The sequence below is a fragment of the Lynx rufus genome, unplaced genomic scaffold (genome assembly GCF_022079265.1).
Source record: "Lynx rufus isolate CCGP_SWC_20201006 ecotype Redwood Valley unplaced genomic scaffold, mLynRuf1.p SCAF_12, whole genome shotgun sequence".
NCBI classification, from domain to species: Eukaryota; Metazoa; Chordata; class Mammalia; order Carnivora; family Felidae; genus Lynx; species Lynx rufus.
This window is the reverse complement of record NW_025814826.1, coordinates 66,386,903-66,406,561: the sequence shown is the minus strand read 5'-3', so window position 1 is coordinate 66,406,561 and position 19,659 is coordinate 66,386,903. Positions and strand designations below refer to the sequence as shown.

General features: G+C 65.2%; 2 protein-coding genes across 2 annotated transcripts in view; one reads left to right on the top strand and one right to left on the bottom strand.

Moving 5' to 3' along the window:
* Positions 1-10,213, top strand: part of LOC124507491 (maestro heat-like repeat family member 5) — a 63,595-nt gene extending 53,382 nt beyond the window's left edge. The window contains exons 22-30 of the mRNA XM_047073826.1: positions 83-220; positions 691-805; positions 1,606-1,749; positions 6,973-7,149; positions 7,740-7,895; positions 8,504-8,626; positions 9,021-9,112; positions 9,351-9,425; positions 9,886-10,213. Of these exons, the coding sequence (XP_046929782.1) occupies positions 83-220; positions 691-805; positions 1,606-1,749; positions 6,973-7,149; positions 7,740-7,895; positions 8,504-8,626; positions 9,021-9,112; positions 9,351-9,425; positions 9,886-10,213 (1,348 nt within the window). The remainder of the gene's footprint in view (positions 1-82; positions 221-690; positions 806-1,605; positions 1,750-6,972; positions 7,150-7,739; positions 7,896-8,503; positions 8,627-9,020; positions 9,113-9,350; positions 9,426-9,885) is intronic.
* A 2,682-nt stretch (positions 10,214-12,895) lies between these two features.
* Positions 12,896-19,193, bottom strand: PTP4A3 (protein tyrosine phosphatase 4A3). The gene is made up of 5 exons (XM_047073824.1): positions 18,968-19,193; positions 16,982-17,074; positions 15,220-15,350; positions 14,546-14,620; positions 12,896-13,524 (listed from the first exon to the last, which is right to left on the bottom strand). The coding sequence occupies exons 1-5, from the start codon at positions 19,070-19,072 to the stop codon at positions 13,407-13,409; spliced, it is 522 nt and encodes a 173-aa protein (XP_046929780.1). The 5' UTR covers positions 19,073-19,193; the 3' UTR covers positions 12,896-13,406.
* Positions 19,194-19,659: the final 466 nt, after the last annotated feature.

Genomic DNA, 19,659 nt, shown 5'->3' with positions numbered 1-19,659 from the left:
GAATGTCCCTTTCCATCCAGGGCGGCCGGGCACCCTCGCCGGGGGCAGGGCTGGCTCGGTGACCCCCTCTGCTCCCCGGCAGGACGTCGCTGGAGGCCCTGAAGGGCCTGCTGTCCACCACGGGGCACTGGCAGGACTTCGCCCACCTGGAGCTGCGGGGCGCCTGGGAGCTCTTTGCCACCACCCGCACCTACCCGCAGGGCGTGGGTCTCCTCGCCAGGTACGAGCGGGGCCAGGGCAGGGGCCAGGGCCTGAGCCGGGCCACTGCTTGTCCAGGAAGCTGGGTGTATCGACCACAGTGACGCCTCGGGTCCGCCTGTGCGCACGGCCCCGCGAACTCACACGTGCGCGCGCTCGGCCCTCTGGCACGGAAGGCGGTGCCCCGGTGCCTGGCCACGTGCACGCCCACCGGGGGCCTGTGGACACGGGTGTCTTCTCCCAGCCCCACCCCTGCGGAGGCCGCCTAGGGGCCTGCTCCTCGTGTCCCATAGGCCCAGTCCGGGCCCGGAACCCAGTGGGTGGCCAGCGGGTACAGAGGGACATAAGGGAATGGGGGCCCACCACCCGCAGGGACAGCTCTGGCCGCTCAGCCCCAGCTGGGTCAGGTGATGGTGGGAGGGTGGACGCCAGGTCGAGCCTGCCACGCTGCCCTCCCCCTGCCCTCCCCCTGCCCTCCTCCCTTCGCCCCAGGGCCATGGTTCAGAACCACTGTGGGCAGATCAAGGCAGTGACCAGCCAGCTGCTCTCCAGCCTGCAGAGCGAGGAGAAACGGGAGCGGAAGACGGCCGTCCTCATCCTCGTCGAGGTAGCGGCCTGGACAGGGGGAGGGGGAGCCCCTCAGACCCAGCCCCCTCCTCCAGCCACCTCGGTGCCCCATCAGGCCCTTTCGTGGGCGGAGGCCCCGCCAGATGGACCCGTCACACCCGCTCCTTCCCGCTCCCGTCTCCAGGGCGGTCCACGGTCTGGGGCTGGGTCCCCCACTTAGCAGCTCCCCCCGTCAGTGGCCCGGGCGAACCCATCGCTCCACCTGTCCCGCCCTGCCCCCACCCCTACAGAGCCGGTCGGTCAGGCAGAGCGGGGCTCAGGTCACCCTGAGCCAAGAGGGCACAGGTTAGAGCAAGACAGGAGCTGGGCGTGGCAGACTTTGCAACTGAGGCAGGGGCCACGGCAGGGCTTGGGCGGGGGGAGGAGGGGGTGCCGTGTGGCATGTCCCTCCCTAACTGACCTCAGTGGGGAGAAACCCAAGTCAAAGCCTGCTGCCACTCGCCACCCCACCCGCCACCAGCAGGGATGTCCAAGCCACCCTCCCCGGGGCTCTGTCCCCACAGGTGTCCCGTGAGCCAGGCCATTGGCCCCAGTCTTGCCGTGTGACATTAGGCAAGACCCCTTCCCCCTCTGGGCCTCAGTTTCCCCAGCGAGACATCAAAGAGTTGATCCAGCTGGGAAGGAGGATTCAAGTACTTGTTAACCAAGATACCCCCGGGGGTGCTGGTGGCTGCCCTCCCCAACACCCCTGCCAGACCCCGGGCCTGGAGCCCTGCTCCCGGACACACGCGGAGGCTCCCTACGAGAGCCTGACCCGCCCGCCCTCGGGGACTGCCCCAGTTCCTCTACAGCCCCACGCTGCTGGAGGTGCTCCCCAGACAGGCCGTCCTGACTGTGCTGGCCCGAAGCCTCAGGGATCCCAGCCCCGAGGTCCGCGCGTTGAGCCTACAGGGCCTCGGAAACATCCTTTTCCACCCGGAGAAGGTAAGGGCCCGAGGGGCCTCAGAGCTGGCGCGCACCCACACGTGCCCACCAGGCCTACCGGGTTGGAATCCTGGCTCCGACCCTCACGGCAGTGTGGCTGGGGACACATGACTTTACCTCTCTGAGCCTCGGTGTCCTTATCGGTGGACTGCAGTTGGGGATGGTTCCTTGGCAGGGTTGGGGAAGGGGCACAGTGGCTGCTCCCTGGGGACGTTGTATCGTCCACACCCGCAGAGGGACAGTGCTATTGCCGACGACAGGTGCGTAGGGGGAGCCCACAGGTGGCACCCAGGCCAGTCCACAGAGGGGAACGCCCCCGAGAATCTCAGAGATGGGTCCTCCCACCCACTGCTCACCTGTCTTCTCCATCCCCTTCTGACCCCCCCCCCACCACCCACCATCACTGGAACAGCCCACTCCCATACTGAATGGTGGGGCGCATCATCAAAGAGGCAAAAATCGTTCTGGCCCTGGATGCCCGACGTTGCCCCCACGGTGGGTTCCCAGGGTCCCGTGCAGTGGTTAAGCGCCCAGGTGATACACCAGGAGGCCAGGGCCATCCTGTCCTCCAGCACTTGCTAGCTGGCAATTTCTTCAGCTCTCTGAGCCTGGGTCAGTGTCCACATCTGTGAAATGGGAGGGGTAAGAGTGTCTGCCCATGAGTGCCGGGCTGAGAACACACGTCTGGGCACAGGGTTCCCCTCCGGCCATTCGCCGTCACAATGCCTTTTTATCCCCGGCACTCTTGTGGGACCCGCTGGTGGCCGCTGGTGGAGGGCAGAACTGTCAGGTTAGAGAAACATGCTGTCTCACCCGATCGGGAAGCACATGGCCTTTGCCTCCCCCAGCCACCCCAGGGCTGTGTGAACACACCAGACGGCAAGATGTCCAGACCCCATCTCCACTGCTGAACATACGTATCTTCAGGGCTTGTGGGAGAAAGTGCTGCTAGGGGGCAACATCAGAGCCAGGTTCCAAACAGATTCCGCAACCTTCTGTCTGCCAGCCCACCTCGATCTCATTTTGTTCACCTTGCATGTCAACACAGTTAAGAGATCTCCAATGGGGTGGCAAAGCCCTTTGCACTGCACATGACACATCATAGGTACTTAATAAGGGAGACCGGCACTTCTTCCCTGATCTCTCTATCCCCTCATCCATCCCCCCATCCACCCACCATCCCCCCATCCACCATCCACCCATCCACCATTGACCACCCATCCACCCACCCACCAGTCCACCCACCCACCATCCATCAATCCACCCACCCATCCATCCAACCAACCATCCACCCATCCACCCACCATCCGTCCATCCACCCACCCATCCACCCATCCATCCACCCACCATCTGTCCATCCATCCACCCACCCATCCACCCACCATCCATCCATCCACCCACCCATCCACCCACCATCCATCCATCCACTCACCCATCCACCCATCCATCCATCCATCCAACCACCCATCCACCATCGACCCACCTGTCCACCCACCATCCATCCACCCACCCATCCACCCACCCATCCACCCATCCATCCATCCATCCACCCACCCATCCACCCACCATCCATCCATCCATCCATCCAACCACCCATCCACCCATTCATCCATCCATCCAACCACCCATCCACCATCGACCCACCTGTCCACCCACCATCCATCCACCCACCCATCCACCCATCCATCCATCCATCCATCCAACCACCCATCCACCATCAACCCACCTGTCCACCCACCATCCATCCATCCATCCACCCACCCATCCACCCACCATCCATCCATCCATTCAACCACCCATCCAGCCAACCACCCACCCACCCATCCATCCACCCACCATCCACCCACCCACCCATCTTCCATCCACCCACCCCTCCACTCATCCATCCACCCATCCATCCATCCACCCACCCATCCACCCACCATCCATCCATCCACCCACCCACCCATCCATCCATCCATCCATCTACCCATCCATCCATCCATCCACCCACCCATCCACCCACCATCCATCCATCCATCCATCCACCCACCATCCATCCATCCAACCACCCATCCACCATCGACCCACCTGTCCACCCACCATCCATCCACCCACCCATCCACCCACCATCCATCCATCCATCTACCCATCCATCCATCCATCCACCCACCCATCCACCCACCATCCATCCATCCATCCATCCACCCACCCATCCACCCATCCATCCATCCATCCAACCACCCATCCACCATCGACCCACCTGTCCACCCACCATCCATCCACCCACCCATCCACCTGCCCATCCACCCATCCATTTGCTCCTTGGGCCCTTCATCTATGACTCATTATTTCATTATTTCTTTTGTTCACTCTTTATATGTTATTCGCTTACTCCATTATTCCCATTTGCTCTATCATTCATTCATTCACTCTGTCAGTCAGTCAGTGGATCAGTGGGTCAGTGGGTCAGTGGTCCATCATCCACACACCCGTCTCCAGCCGTTCCTGCAGGCCCGTCATAGGACGCTTCCGTGTGCCTCCTCTATGCCCCACACCAGGTGGGACCCGTGGGGAGTGGACAAGACAGGAGGAGGGCTGCCAGACCAGGACGGCCAGGGCCAGGGAGGGGGCATGGTTCCCCAGTGGGGTGGGAGCCGGTGGCCACAGCGGGGCTGGGGGAACAAGGCAGATCCAGAGGACTGCCAGCCAAGGAGGCCTGCTGGTGTGGGGACGGCACAGGCTGAACGGGGCAGGGATGGGGCAGGGCCCAGGGCTGAGGGTCTTCAGCGGTCACTGCCCCCACACCAGAGGAGCGCCCCCGGCAGGACCCACAGGACCACTCCCACTCACCGGTGCGCGCCTTCGCGGCCACCTCCGCCTTCCGCCAAACACACACTGCACCAGCAAGGTAGCGGCACGTGTACTAGGCCAGAATGCAGCACGTGCCCAAGACCCACGTGAGCTGCGGCGTAAACCGGGTGGACGTGCGTTTCTCTCCAGGGGCGCGGCCGTCCTGATCCGCTCCTCCTCGTTCGCTGTGCACCCCTGCCCCTGGGCGCTGCCCTCCTGGGAGGGTCTGCGCGGCCACCACCTTACTCCAGCCAGCAGGCACACCCCACCCTTTGAGGGCACGACCCACAGGTGCTCCAGTCCGACTGGCCAAGCGGTCGCCCCGGGCTGCAAGGAGGCACGGAGACACCACGTGGCCAGCTGCGGCAGGAGCCCTCCTGGCAGCAGCCCTTTGGTGCTCGCTGGAGGTTGTGTGACGATGCCACGAACACAATGCTTAATGAAATATTCAACTGCCGTGGAGTAAAGCAGGGAGCCCTCCAGGCAGCGTCCCCCACCCCCACTGCCAGCCTGCGAGCACTCTCGTGCAGGTGCCCTGTGACCTCCCGCCCGGGGGACCCCTTATCGGGCCCCTCAGCACACAGACCGAGTGACTTTTCCATCCCCTTGGCCCAGGACACCTCGCTCGCTTGGTTTCCCTCCCACATCCTGGGCGGCCTCTTCCTTGGTCTCTCCTGTCCCTGGCCGGGCACCGGATGGCGCCCCGGGACTCCTGCCCATGCCTCCTCCCCGTCTTTGCCGCTCCCTTGCTGGCCTTCTCCGATCTTTAAGTACCATCTACTGGCCCACTGCCCACCAGATCCACATCCCAACCCCAGACCTGAACGCCAGCCTTGACTCACTGCTCAGATCCTAGCTGGCATCTCCAACTCAGCACATCCACAGCAAACTCTGTCACCCCCACAAATAGGCACCTCCTGCAACCTTCATCTCAGCTGATGGGGACCCCAAACCTGGGGGCCGTCCAGGCGATCAAGAAATCCCAGGCAAACCCAGAATCCGACTGTTCTCCCACTCCACTGCTGCCCTCACTGAAGTCACCAGCATCTGCCCCAGACCACTGCACCCCCCCCTCCCTGGTCCCAATGGCCGCCCCTTCTCCTTTCCAGTGTAGGCTCACCCAGCAGCCAGCAGCCTCCTGTGAGGATGTGAATCAGTCTCTCCTCTGCTCACAAACAGGGTAGGCATGCTCCTGCCTCAGGACCTTTGCACATGCTGCTCCCTTTGCTGGACTGCCTTTCCAGCACATCTGTAAGAATTTCCTCAGTCGTCACCTTCTCAGTGACACCTTCTCTGATCCTACTTAAATTCTGTAACAACCCCAGCCTCCACCACGGCCTCCACCACGGCTCACTCTATCCCCTGCTTTATCTTCTCTCACACTGCTCGTCACCCTCTGACACTCATTGTGTTATGCGTGCTTTGTTTGTTTTCTGGCCCTTCCCATTAGAGTCCCATTCTGCCCATTCGCTGCCAGAACCCGAGTCCCATCCCAGCACCCTGGCTGTACCCTGTAGGTGTGCAGAAAGTGTTTGTCACTGTGAAATGAGTCATTTGCTGAAAAGTTAATATTGTAAAACCCAGCAGAGCTCAGGAAGCCAATGAGTGGCTGAAGACTTGTTTTAAAGTTGTGAAAGTCACCCTGGTTTATCACACTATCACTGATAAGGGGCCCAACGGCAGGAAACATCCTTTTGCCGACAGGCTGCTCTCCAACCGTTCATCTGGACAGTTCACGAGCACCAGGCCAACAAGAGGCACAGATAGAACTGGCTGAGAATGAATTCAGTCTTGTTTAAAGTAGTGTGCAAGTGGAAAGTGGTCGTTGTAACGTAGGAGGTCCGGAACCATCTCCTGTGCACCCGAGTTCCCTGTGACTAGAGAACCAGTGACCTCAGTCTGTGCACAGCTGACCAACCCTGTCTCGTCCTGTCCCCGGGGCCTCCCTGGCTGGCCCACTGGGAGGCCGGGAACAGGGGTGAAGGCAGGGTGAGGCAGAGGAAGGGAAGAGTGGTCTCCAGGACTTGGCGGGGGGCCTTCTGACCAGCATGGGGACTGGAAAAAGAAGGAGCTGGGAGCCACCTAACACAGGGCTAATATCCCTTAACCCCAGGAGGACCCCCTCAGAGAGGAAAGCCCTGCCCATGACCACACAGCTCCTGGGGGGCAGACCAGGGCAGGAGCACAGCTGCCCTGTGTGCAGAGCCGGGGCGGGATCCCAGCGGAGTTAGGGGGACTATGCCGGGCAGACACCCAGGCCGGGATGGGGGCTGGGGAGGGGCCTCGGAGGGAGGGCCTGAGATTGTTCCGGGTCCAACCCACAGGGCCGGGGTAGGGCGCAGGAGCCCCCACTCCTGGCACCCTCGGCCCACCGGCGCCCCTGCCCCCCAGGGAAGCCTGCTCCAAAGACAGATGCCGGCCTTTCTCAACGGCTTCTTCCAGAACAGCGAGCAGGTGGTTGTGCGGGTCATGGGCACCGTGTCGGACGTGCTGCACCGCCTGGGCGCCAACGGCGCAGCCGCGCAAAGCCTCCGGGTGGCCATCAACGCCCGCTCCTTTTTCGACGACGTGAGTGTGCCCCGGCGGAGGCGGGCACGTGCCCTGCTTATGCCCCCCTCCTGTGCCTACCCCAGGCAGAGGGACCCCCCCCAATTCCCCTTCTGCCCGCTGGCCTGGGGGCTGGGGAGACGAGCCCCAAAGGCGGACACACCTGGATGTGCACCCGGCGCACCTGGGCCGCACTGGGCCCACTGGCCGCCAGGTGGCGCTCGGCCCCTTCTCCACGAGGCTGGAAGAGCATCGCCCTTCAGGCCCTCCAGCCCCACCCTCTGCACCTTCCCGAAGCGCCCCGCAAGCTGGCGGTGACTGTCTCCCTTCACTGGGGAACTAGGGGGGATACGCCCCGCCCCCCCCACACACACACACACCACTTTCGTGACACTTGGGTGGTCGGGGTGAGATTGCGAGGGAGAGAGAAGTGACTTCAGGTCCTGGTGGAGGGTCTGGGACCCGCGAAGGGCCCTGAGAGGGAGGCACGGCCCCGCCCAGGGGCCCCAGACCTGGTGAGAGGGCTCGGCTGAGGGACCTGAGCCCCATCCCCTCCACAGGGTGGGGGCCCCAGGCAAGTTTGGCTGCGGCTCTGAGCCCCCCTCTTGCAGGAGCGGGACGGGATCCGGGCGGCGGCCATGGCGTTGTTCGGGGACCTGGTGGCAGCAGCGGCAGGCAGGGAGCTGATCGGCCTGCGAACCCAGGTGCACCAGAGCCTGGTGCCCCTGCTCCTGCACCTGAAGGACCGCTGTCCGGCCGTCGTCACGGTGAGTGCCCGCTGCCGGGCTTTCCCCCTGGCGGGGCTGATGGTGTGCAGATGGCGGCAGGGAGCAGCCTTGCTCTCGGGCAGCAGGTGTGGCCACCGGCATTGGTGTCCGTGACTGAGGTCCGCCCCGTGCGCGTGCACGCGCACGCACACACGTGCATACGAGCGCTTACGCACGTGCACGCGTGCCGCCGCGCCCTCTGTGTGGGCAGGACCCGGCCTGTTCCAGTCTCTGCCGTGTCCGCAGCACCTGCCACGTGGCGGGGGCTCGGGTTGCTCGCTGAACTCGGTGCAATGGTCAGGCTTTCCCATGTGCCAGCCGTGCCCCGTGCCGAGGCCAATGAGACACAGCGCGGCCGAAGAGAGGCATCGAGCGGCAGCTTCCAAAATGAACGGGAGACTTGCCTTGGGAGCAGCCGGGAGCCAGGCACTGAGGCCGGAGCCGGGGCTGCCCCAGAGGCCGCGGGTGGGCTGAGACTACAGCGGGGGAGGACGGCATCGGGCCCCAGACCCACCTGAAGCTCGTGGTCTGAGGGGGGCGGGGGGGGACACACCTCCAGCCCGGACAGCCCGGGCGGCAGGTGACCCCTCCCGCGGCTGTCCCCGCAGCAAGCCAAGTTCGCCCTGTACCGCTGCGCGGTGCTGCTCCGCTGGCGGCTTCGGCACACCCTCTTCTGCACGCTGGCCTGGGAGAGGGGCCTCAGCGCCCGCCACTTCCTCTGGACCTGCCTGGTGAGGAGGGGCCTGGGGCGCGCGGGACCGGCCTCCGGGAGGGAGGCGGGGACTGGGGCGGGGGTCGGGGCCTGGAGCCGGGGCGGGGACTGGGAGAGGTCTGGGGCGGGGCCGGGGCGGGGCCGGGGGGAGGCGGGGCTGAGGCGGGGCCCCGGCGAGGGCGGGAGGCGGGTCCTGCCGGATAGGGCCTGGGGCGGGGGCGAGAGGCGGGGCCGGGGCGGGGCCGGGAGGCGGGGCCAGGAGCGAGGCTCCGGGCTTGGCGCGCCGCTGCGTCCCTCACCGCACCCGCAGCCCCCCGGGGCTGGCAGGGGCGGGGCGGGGCTGGGCTGGGGCTCTGGACTAGTCCCTGCTCCAGCAAGCAGGGCACGCTGTCCTCCGGCCAGATGACCCACAGCCAGGAGGAGTTCAGCATCCACTTGGCGCAGGCCCTCAGCTACCTGCACAGCCGCCACCACCACATCAAGACCTGGGCTGCGCTCTTCATAGGTGAGCAGGGGCGGCCGGGCCCCGGGACCCTCCTGCCTGCCCTGCCTGAGCATCGTGACCCTCTCCTGCCCTGGTCCGGCCCGCCAGCACCTGCCAGGCTACTGCAAGCGCAGCTCGGGGTCTGCTGGCAGGAGAGGAGAGGTGGTGGGTGAGGGGCCCGGGAAGGCCTGGAGAGGGTCTGACGCTCACCCGCCAGCGAGCCCTCTTCCACTGGCGGGCTCCTCTATCTGTCCCGCAGGGTACAACATCTGCTACCACCCCCAGGCCGTGTCCCAGGTGGTGAACAGCATGGACACAAACCTGTTGCTCTGCAGTAAGCAGCCCCGTGTCCCCCCGCGCAGGACCCCCAGCCACACCTCCCACCCCACCTCTGGAGGTTCCCCCCGCCCTGGACCCCCAGCCCACACCTCCAGAGGTAGAGATGGGCACCTGTGGGATGGGGCTCACACCCACTCACTCCACCTGAGGCTCCAATAAAGTAAGGCTGTGGGTGGGCGCCCAAAAGTGAGGGGCGAGGAATAGGTGGGGTTGGGGAGGCAGAGGAGGTGGGGTCCAGGTGTGGTCCTGCCACGCCCCCACCCCTGCTGGAAGGAGGGGCTGCTCTCCGGGAGCATGGGCCCTCGGACTCCCTCCACCAGGGTGGGGCTGCGGGCAGACGGGACCCCGGGGCACCTCTGACTTGTCTCTCCTCCCCTGGAGCTTTTGAAGATCTCAAAAAAGACCCAGAGCCCGGCATCCGGGAATTTGCCAGCAGGCAGCTGTCTTTCCTTCAGGAGATGGCCGCCAGACCGCAGTGACCTCCAGCCGTCCTCCCTCGCCCTCCTCCTCCCCTGTGCCCACCGAATTGGTCAACCCTGCCCCGTCCACACGGAGCTTGGATGCATAAGATGTTTCCATTTGAAAAAAAGATGTAGATTCAACAAAGAACCTTCACACCTGCCAGCTCCCTGCCCGCCATCTCGTGACCCCAGAGGACCGAGGCAAGCCCACGGGACCCCGGCAGGACTAGGGAACAGGGACAGGCCTAGAGTAGAGGGGGCAGACCAGGTATCCCAGAGGCAAACTGTGAAGTCTGTGCAGGGTCCTGCAAATGACAGCTAGTGGAAGTCAGGTGGAGCCATGGTCCGCCAGGGTCTGAGTACTGAGGAGGTTGTCCAAGGGCAGCCACCGTGGAATGGAGCCGTTTACCAAGGCCCCCCCACCCCCACCCCTGAGTCTTCAGTTTGTCTCTGGTTTGGAGCTTAATAGTCACTGAGGAGCGGGCCGTGGGGAAACGGTCCTTTGGCTGGTCTCCCTCAGTCCAGGTGACTCAAGGTCTCCCTCCACCATGACCCCTTGCCTCCAGAGTCCCGTCAGGGCTGGGCCAGAGCCAGACCTTCCCAGCGGGGCCTGGGTGAGCTGTGTATGGCCCGAAGCAAGGGTCTCAGCTCTCTGAGCCTCAGCTATTCCATCTGTAAAATGGGTAGAAAGACCTTCCTCCCCGGACCCCTCACAGGACTGAGTCCAAAGACGGTCCTTCTGGCAAGCACCCCCACCTCCCGTGCAGCCACCTGGAGACCAGCCTGACCTTCAGCCAGGCCCTCCCTTCTCAGCCTTGGTTTTCCCACATGTGAAATGGGCAGATGGGCCTCTCCCCGGTCTATCGAAGTTCCTCCTAGGGCCTGAGTCCCAGGCAGTCTCTCAGGACCCCCCACTCGACCAGCCGGCCACCCACCTACCCTGCCTCTCAAGTGCGCACACACCCCCTCCACACCTTTGCTCAGGAAGCTCCTTCCATCCGGAGCACCTCCCCCACTCGTCCCCCAGGGGCCTCCACACTGCCCCGTCCTTCGAGGACCAGCCTGCATGTCCCCCCCAGAGGGAGCCCCCCTTCTAACCCTTCCTCAGCCCACCTTGAGCCTGAGCCGCCCCCCCCAACCCTTGCACCAAACTCCCAGGCTGTCTCACCCCGCCCCCCCCCCAGACTGTGAGCGCCCTGGGGCAGGGATGCGGGTTCACAGGGCTGGCACAGAGGGGGCCCCAAAACTTGGATGGTGCGTCAAAAAAATACAGCGACCTTCCTGGAGCACGCATTTACTAGCCTTCTCAGGTGTGTTCCATTTGATAGAGCCGGGGGCCCCTCTCCACCCAGGAGCCCAGAGAGGGCTGGGGTCTGCGGCCCCCATCCTACCCATCGGTCCATCTCTGAATAAGGCCCCCTGAGGAGCGACTTTGGGTGGCGCTCCCTTTCACAACTCCCATCCTGTGCACGGATCTCCCTGGGTGCTCCAACCCCCTGGCTGGGCATGGGGGGTGTGCTCCCTAGGGACCACGGAGCAGGTTACAGGGTCCCCTAGTTCCAGCCTGGTGGGTGTGGTCTCTGGGCACGGGTGCGATCTCCCCTAAAAGGGGGACCTTCCTTGGGTTCACCCACCCGCTTCACCACCTGGCCCCTGCACACCCTCCTCCGGGAAGTCTGCTTCAGGGAAAGAAAGCTTGGAGCTGGGTGGGCCTGGACCCGGTGGGTTCCTGGAGCCAACAGTGCCAGGCAAGCCTTGAGTCTGGGACCGGGGAGGGTCCCAACTCCTACTAGCAGGGCAGCTGGGCTCTACAGAGCCGGGCACACAGGCGGTGCCCTATTAATGACACCAGTGTCAACCGTTCACTGCCAGGCCAGTGGGGAGACTGAGGGACTGGGCCTGTGTCCCTGCTGGCCACACCCCCGGTCCCCGAGAAGGGAGCAGCCCCCCGAGACCGCCCCCCTCACCGGGGCCTGTTGTTCGAGTACCAGCGGGATGGCCCCTAGCAGGGGACGCCTGCCTCCAAGGACACGAATCTGTGCCAAGGCCCTGACGTTGCCCTTCCTGGGTGTGCCTCCAACCTGGGAAGGAGACAAGGGGTGACATCCGGACAGCTAGGTAAGCCCTCCCCCACGGACCCATCCCAGAGCGGGATGGAGGGAGTCTCAGGCCAGGCAGACGCAAGGACGGGGTGGCCCGGATGCCAGGCCCGGGGCTGTGACCCCTAAGATGGGCACGGGGTCCCAGCAACTGGGAGAAATGCCATCCGTGAAGGCCTCTGGGTGGTATCCACAGGTGGCTCCCAGCACCTGCCGGGCACAGACCACCCCCAGACGCTCCACACCTGCCAGCCAGGCCAGCCCTGTGCCCCTCCTCTGGCCGTGCCCCTTTCCTCGGCCAGGCAGGGGCCCCCAGCTCTGGGAGACCTGAGCACGGCAATCCCAGGCAGGCCCCGGCCCCGGCCTCTTGTACACTCAGACTCACTCACCCCGTGTCCCTGTGGCCTCCTCTCCCCACGCTGCGCTGATGGCAGGGGGCGTCCCTCCTCGGCGTCCCTCAGCCAAGTGGCCACCACCGCCTGCACCCTTCTCCCGGCCTCTGAGGCTGAAACGAGGGCACCTGGTGGGGGCAGGAGCAGCCGCCCCACTGGACACGAGGCCCTGAGGAATTACCAAGTGAGTCCCCGTCTGTCCTGCAGAGGAGCAGCCCTGGTGACCCGGCCTTGCCACCCCCCCCCAAAATGGCAAGGCAACTGGGCAGGGCCCCACACAGGCCACATCAGAGAGGTCTGGGCCCCTAATCCAGGGAGCGCAGGGACCCAGCACAGACACCAGGGGGAGCCCCAGTGCTGCCAGCAGGAAGGCCTCGGGGTCAGGGGGTGGGCAGTGGCCTCCTGGGGCCCCACCCAGTCTCCCAAGGCGCCTCCCCCCCCCCCCGCCCCCATCCACCCCGCCCGGCCCCGCACCCCACTCTCCACGCACACACAGCCACAGAGTCCTATTTTATTGCCTTCGGTGTCCAGGACATCTGACAGTCTCCAGACCCAGTAACTGAAAGTGCCAAGAACAGGTCAGGATGGAGGAGGGGTCAGGCCCAGTGGCTAAAAAGTACACCTGCCCCCTAACAAATGAGCCTGAGAGGAAAGCTGCCCAGGGGACAGTGTGGGAGGGCCGGGCCGGGGCGCCCCAGCTAAGCCTCAGACAGAGAGAGAGCTGCAGGCACAGAGCCAGGAAGAGAGAGACATCAGACTCGGGGAGAGGCAGAGACACCCAGAGACGCAGAGAGAGACGGGGCTCCGGGGCCCAGATGCAGAGACGCAGGGCATAGAGACAAAGGGAAGGGCAGGTCCGCAAAGTGGTGGACACGGGCAGACGGAGACACGGGGATGACCAGACGGGACGAGACGGCAGAGGGCACGCAGGGCGAGCTGGACCCAGGGGACACAGGGGTGCCGAGGTGCCGGGAGAGGAGGCGAGGCGGCAGCGGGCGCGGAGCCCCTGCTCGGAGGCCCTGGGCTACATGACACAGCACTTGGTCTTGTGTGTGTGTGGTTCTTTGAATCGCAGTCTCTGCTTTGGCCGGTATTTTTCCAAGTAGGTGAGCTGCTTGCTGTTGATGGCTCCACGCCGCTTTCTGGGGAGACAGGACAGGGGTGGGGTCAGTGTGGGGGGGGGGCACTCAGCACCTGCCCAGCCAGCCACGGGGTCCTGGGGAGACGGGGTCAGGGGGCACGCTCAGCACCTGCCCAGCCCCGGCGAGCTCCAGGCAGAGCTCGCCTCACCTCCAGGCCCTTCCCGGGCCCTTCCCAGCGCTGATGTCACCCTTCCCGTATCTGCTGTCGATGCTACCAGTATTCACCCGGCCTGGGGTCACCTCCTGCAGGCTAGCTCCTGAGCCCTGTCTCCCCATGGTACCCGCCCTCCTCCTTTACCTGGTACCACCCCACCCCCAGGCCACGCGCTCCTACAGGGTCACAGGGTGACGACAGGGCAGCCCTGCAGCCAGGGAGGGAGTGAGGGCCTCAGGTGACAGGACATGGGGAACCCCTAAGGCTGCCCACCAAGCACTTCAGGAAGTCAACCGTCCCCACCCGCCCACAACCTCAGGCGTCGCCACGTGCTTGCTGGGGCCCACAAAATGGGAGTGCAGGTGACTCTGCAGGCAAAGCTTCCAGAGCCCCTCCGGCCCCGAGACTGGCATCGCTGGAGAAGGGCTGCCCCCCTGGGGGCCCAGGCTCCCTGAGCAGAGCCCCCTGTAACCACGTCCAAGGGCCACATGCGTGAAGGATGAGTCTAAGCTGTGCTGAGTCCCTGTGCTTTGGACCTGCTGGGTGCCGCAGCCTGTCCGCATTCACACCGCCGTGGACCACAGGGCCTGGGGCCCCTCCTCACCCCACGCTCCCAGCTCCAGGGGCCGCACACAGGGACCGGTCCCCACTGGGGCACGTGGCCTGGCTGCAGGGCCCTCACAAATGCGTCGATACTACAGAATGAGGCTGCGTGGGACTGGGGGCATCTCGGAGGTCACCCTGTGGCCAGGGGCCGGCAGTGCCTGCCGGCAAGGGTGGGGAGTCCAGGATAAGGACCCCCTAAACCCAGACCCCCAAATGCACACCAACTGGCCTGCACCCCGACCCCCACCCCCGGCCACTCACTGTCGGATGAACTGGATGGCGTCTTCGTACTTCATTCCGCTCTCGATGAGAGCCAGTGCCACGAGGACCGGAGCCCTGGGGACAGACCCGGGGCTGGGTCAAGCCTCGGCACCCCACCCCTCCCCCGACAGGCCGCCTGCCGAGGGCGCAGAGCGATGCCTTCACCCTCACATCCACCAAAAAGCTGTCCAGCACCCCCGCTCCATGGAGGGCACAGGCAGCAGCTCAGCCCCACCACCTGCTGTGCAGCCCCAGGTGGGCCAGTCACCCTCTCTGAGCCTCAGGCTCCCCACGTGTAAACGCGCAGGAGAGCCAGAGGGTGAGCAAAGCGCAGGGCGCGGGTCTGGCCTGGGATGAGGGCTTGATACTTGCCATCAACCCCGCTTGCCAGCCCTCGCCCTGAAACCGGGGGCCACTGCCCAGGTCCCTACAGTCATACGTGGCTGTTGGGGGGATGGGTTTTTGGGTCAGGGAGGGGGACGGGTGGCAGCTCCTTCCGGCTCGAGTACAGGGACAAAGTTGCAACCCAGCAGCAGGGAGGGGGATCAGACTTGGGGAGGGACTCCCACCCCGTGGTCATGTGTGATGTGGGCCCAGCACCCACGTCCGAGATCAAGGTGGACCTCGGGATTCCCACGTCCCCGTGAGCCCCACCCTGCCCCCCCCCGGCTCACCGTCCCAGGCCGGCTACGCAGTGAACGGCCACACAGCTGCCAGGGTCATCACAGAACTTGGCCTTCAGTAGGCTCAGCCAGTCCTCCACCACTTTGCCAGGTGGGGGCGCCCCGTCGTCAAACGGCCAGTCCTGCAGAGGGCAGCAGCCGGTGAGGCTAGAGGCCCCCGGGGCCGGCCAGCCCGTGGCTCAGACAAGGTCGTCTCTCTGAGAAGCACAGAGGGACCCCACGAAGGGGAGGGACAGCAGGCCCCAGAGGGCAGGAAGCTGGCCAGGCAGGCAGTCCCCACAGAGGGGGTTCCTCATCCTCTCTGCTCCAAGAAGATGTCCCCTTCTCCAGAAAGCCTTCCCTGAACACCCCATCCTTCCCTTTCCCAAGCACGGTGACTACGTCCCCTCCCTGTCAGCCCACTCTCTCATTCCAGGGTCACAGCCTGAGCGACTCTGGGTGGGCAGGCCCAAGGGGCGTAGACTACAAATGTGCCCGACAGGTGCCTCTTTGTGTCCCCAGCTCCCAGCCCAGCCGCACAAAGCAGGCCCGGCCCAGCTACCAGGAAGGAGTGAAGAGAGGGCAGAGGGGTGAGACCCATTGTTCTGGGAGCTGGATTCCAGAACAGTGACAGCTGGGCCCTCTCCAGATGTTCAGGGATTAATTTGGTTTCGAAAAATTAGCTGTGCTGCCCACCTCCCCGAGCGCTCTGGAAGAGGTGGGGAGCCTCCGGAGTAAGGGCCCAGCCCAGGGCACTGCCGTGAAGACAGAGATACTTAGGTCCCAGTGAAGGAGATTCACGCGGGGCAGAGGGGAACCGCTCCTCGGGCACCAAAGGTGAATCGAGTGGGCCCCCCGAGGTAGACCGGGAGGCGGCTCGCTGAGGGGAAGCTAGTAACTAAGGGGTCCTCTGGCGCTGAACAGGCCGAGGCCACCGGACCCAGAGCTGCCCCCACCCCGCCACCCCGTGCCTTGGGCAGCCCCGCGCTAGGGGACGCGCCATACACACGTGGCCTGACCCACAGGCGTGTGGCAGCACGGTCGTCCCTTCCTGCGCCTGGACTCGGGTCCCCGGGGCCAAGGGACCAAAGAAACAGCCCCAAGGTTCCCTCCCCTGGGCCTCCGTGGATGGCTTCCCCAGGGGCCACGCAGGAGTGCCCGCCCCACCCTCCTCACCATACGGTTCCCACACCGACAAGCCTGAGATGAGTCCCCAGGCGGCCCGGACACGGAGGAGCCGGCACGGAGCCCGTGGGACCCCCGGTTGTCCCACCCTGCTCGGACCCCTGCACAGTGAGGCCTCGTTCCCGCCCGCCCACCACCTGATGGGGGTGGGGTGCTATCCTGAAGGTGCCCCCCCCCACGTGGTCCCAGCTCTGGCACCTTCTGGCTGTGCCTCAGACGGTGACTGACCCGAGCCTCAGTTTCTCCATGACAGAGCCCCACGCGGGGGCTGCCGTGCAGTGACGGTGGGGGGCGGGGGGGGGTGCCCGGCAGCCCAGGCAGACCCAGGAGGGTCTGGCAACATGAGCTATGCCTGTGGACGTGCACAGGGCGCGTGCTCCTGCCTCGAGGGCCCCACTGGCCAGGGCCTCTCTGGACATGTGCCCAAACGCCACGTGGCCCAGGCGCCAGCACGCCGGCGGGGGGTGGGCAGGTGGCCCTAGCGAGGCCCCGCAGGCCCGCCTCATGGCAAGCTCACAGTGCAGGCCGGCCCCGTCCACCCACCTCCCCCCAGGGCAGCAGCAGCACCACCGGGGCCCAAGACCCTCACCACCACGGTGATGCCGTCCTTCTCCAGAGGGGCCTTGTCGTAGGTCACTTCGCACACCCGCACCACGGTGGTGGCCCCGTACTTCTTCAGGTCCTGGCAGGGAGGGAGGACGAAGGCAGGCCGGGCTGGGGCTGAGGGGTCCGGGGTGGGTACCCCCTGTCTGGGGCCCCCAGGGCAGGGCCGCGGCCCCCCCGCAACAAAACAGAAAGGCCGATGCCAAGAGTAACCACTAGGGTGGCCTTTCAGGCCCAACGACTTGCTGTGGGTAGAAGAGGCTTTCCTGATGCTTCTGGGCAAGGGTCCCTGAGCCCACCCGGTGAGGGCAGGGTGTCCCCGCCTACCCTCGTTGCAATCGCGGCTAACCAGCCATGAGCCTGGCCTCCCAGCACATCTCTGCCATCATCCTGGGTGCTCAGGAACCCCCCTCACCCCCGGCCCCGTACCAGCATTTTCCAGACAAAGCTCCTGGGTCCCCAAGCAGGGACAGGACACTGTGGTCCGCATGTGGCCCTGCATGGTCCCCACTCTGAGTTGCCCTCCTGGCCAGGCTCTCGTGGACGGGTCCAGTTGAGGGCACAGCCGGACCCCACACGAGGGCCTTCGGACTCTTGAGGGGCAGGCCTCAGCGGGCGGGGGACCTCACGGTGCACAGGGCCGGCACCTGCTCGGATGGCGGCCAGGAGGCAAGACCCCGGGCACCAGCGGCGGGGAAGCCCCAGGCTACCAGAGGAAAGGTCAAGGCAGTTCACAGCCAGGCTGTTTATATTTATCCTCTAGGCGGGGAGTCCGCTCCACGGGGGCCACGAGCAGGGGCTACTCCCACCACACCTGCTCCAGAGCTATTCTGGGAGCAGTGACGAGTCATCCATCTGCTAGACCTTGCTCATCGTACGGTAGGGACACTGGACACAATGAGGCAGGACAGCGATTCTGAGAATGGGGGGGCACAGGAAGGCGGACAGGGCCCGGAGGCCATAGGGCCACCTCCGAATTCCTCTGTGCGTGTGGCAAAGGGGCTGCCACACAGCCCAGGGTTGAGCCCTGACCCTCACCACAGACGACCTTGCCCCGGTCACACTCTGGGCCCTGACCCCGGTCACACACAGACCCTGACCCCAGGCTGGGTCCTGTGCCAAGTCCTGGGCCGAGTCTTTCCCCACGTCCTGCTATCACCTCAAGGGTGTCAGCTGTGAAGAGGGGCAGCCCTCGTCTGCAGGGCCCCTGGCAGTGTCCAGGCCCAGGCCCCTGATGGCAGGGCGCCCACTGCCTCCCTCTATACAGTGTTTCGGGTCCTCTCCCGCCCAGGCCCCTGTTTCATTATGACAAGCACCATGGGGGCGGCTCTCACGTTACAGAGGGAAGGGAGGAGGGTCTGAGACCCATGCACAGCTCTACGAACACCTCTGGTCACGCCAACGGTGGCCACTCCTCCTGCGGCCAGCTCAGACCCTTACCCAGCCCCTTCCCCCACAGATCTTCACCCTGAAGCCTCCGGCCCCGCCGGTCCTAACCCAAGGGCTCCCTAAGAGCCAGCAGGCTTCCTGCAGCCTGGGCTGGCCATGGAACTTCACTCCGCCTGCCGCCGTGGGCCTCTCTGCCTGCCTCGAGCTGTTTCCACAGCCACTTCCCACCTCGGGACCCCTCCCTCGTCCTTCCCGTGCAGCCTCTGCTCCAGTGCAGGCGATGTCCTGAGGGCCCGATGCCCGCTTCTCCTACCACTGAGCCTGCCTCAATTTACACAGCATGGAGCACCTACCCCCTGCCCTACACCGTCCTGCCCTGCAGGCCTCCAGGGAGCTGCTGACCCCACGACCGCCCTCCCACCCAGCTCCCCAGGACACTCCGGGCTCCCCCTTGGGGCCCTATAACTGGGGCCACAGTTTTGCTCCCAAAGGCAGCGTGTGGGTTGACGGCTCGAAGTCCACCGCTCCCCACCCCCCGCCAGCTCTCGGGAGGCGTGCGGACACCCCACCGGGCCCCACCTACCTCAATGAAGGTGCTGAGCGTGGCATTGGTGGGGTTGTGCGTGATCAGGAAGCGCATCCTCTTGTAACTCACCTCCACGGGGGCCGGCCGGTTCATCCGGGCCATGCTCCTCCGAGGACCGGGCGGGGCCCAGGGAGGGGCCGCACGGGGCTGGGGGCCGCAGTGGAGAAGCCCCCACCTGCCCCCCCCCACACAGCCCGAGGAGACCGAGATCCCTGGGCTTGATGGAGACACAGAAAACCCCTTGCAAACCCGCCCCAGCCGCACAGATGCTTTGCAAACACCTCGGAGGCGGAAGGGCTGAGTAGCAGAGTCCAGCTCCTCACAAAGCAAAGGAAAGACACGGGCCCCAGAGAAGCAAAAGTAAAAATAAGGGCAACCAAAAACCCAGCGAGGCAAACTTTAAAAAGCCCGGAGCGAATGGGCCGCCGTGGCTCCGTCCAGCACTGCCTGCCTCTGGGGACGCCCCCTCTGCATCGGTGGACAGGCAAGCGGCCCCCTGCGCTCAGAGGCGGGCCCCAGACCCTCAGGGGCCGAAGGAAAACCGAACTTGAACTGGACCAGCGGTGGGGGCGGGCGGCGGCCGCGGGGGCGGGCGGCTCTGACACACAGGGCCTCTGTCACGTTACCCCATCGGGGTACTGCGAGTCCTGGAGGGCGCCCGGGGGCTCAGGCGGCACAGCCGGCCCTGG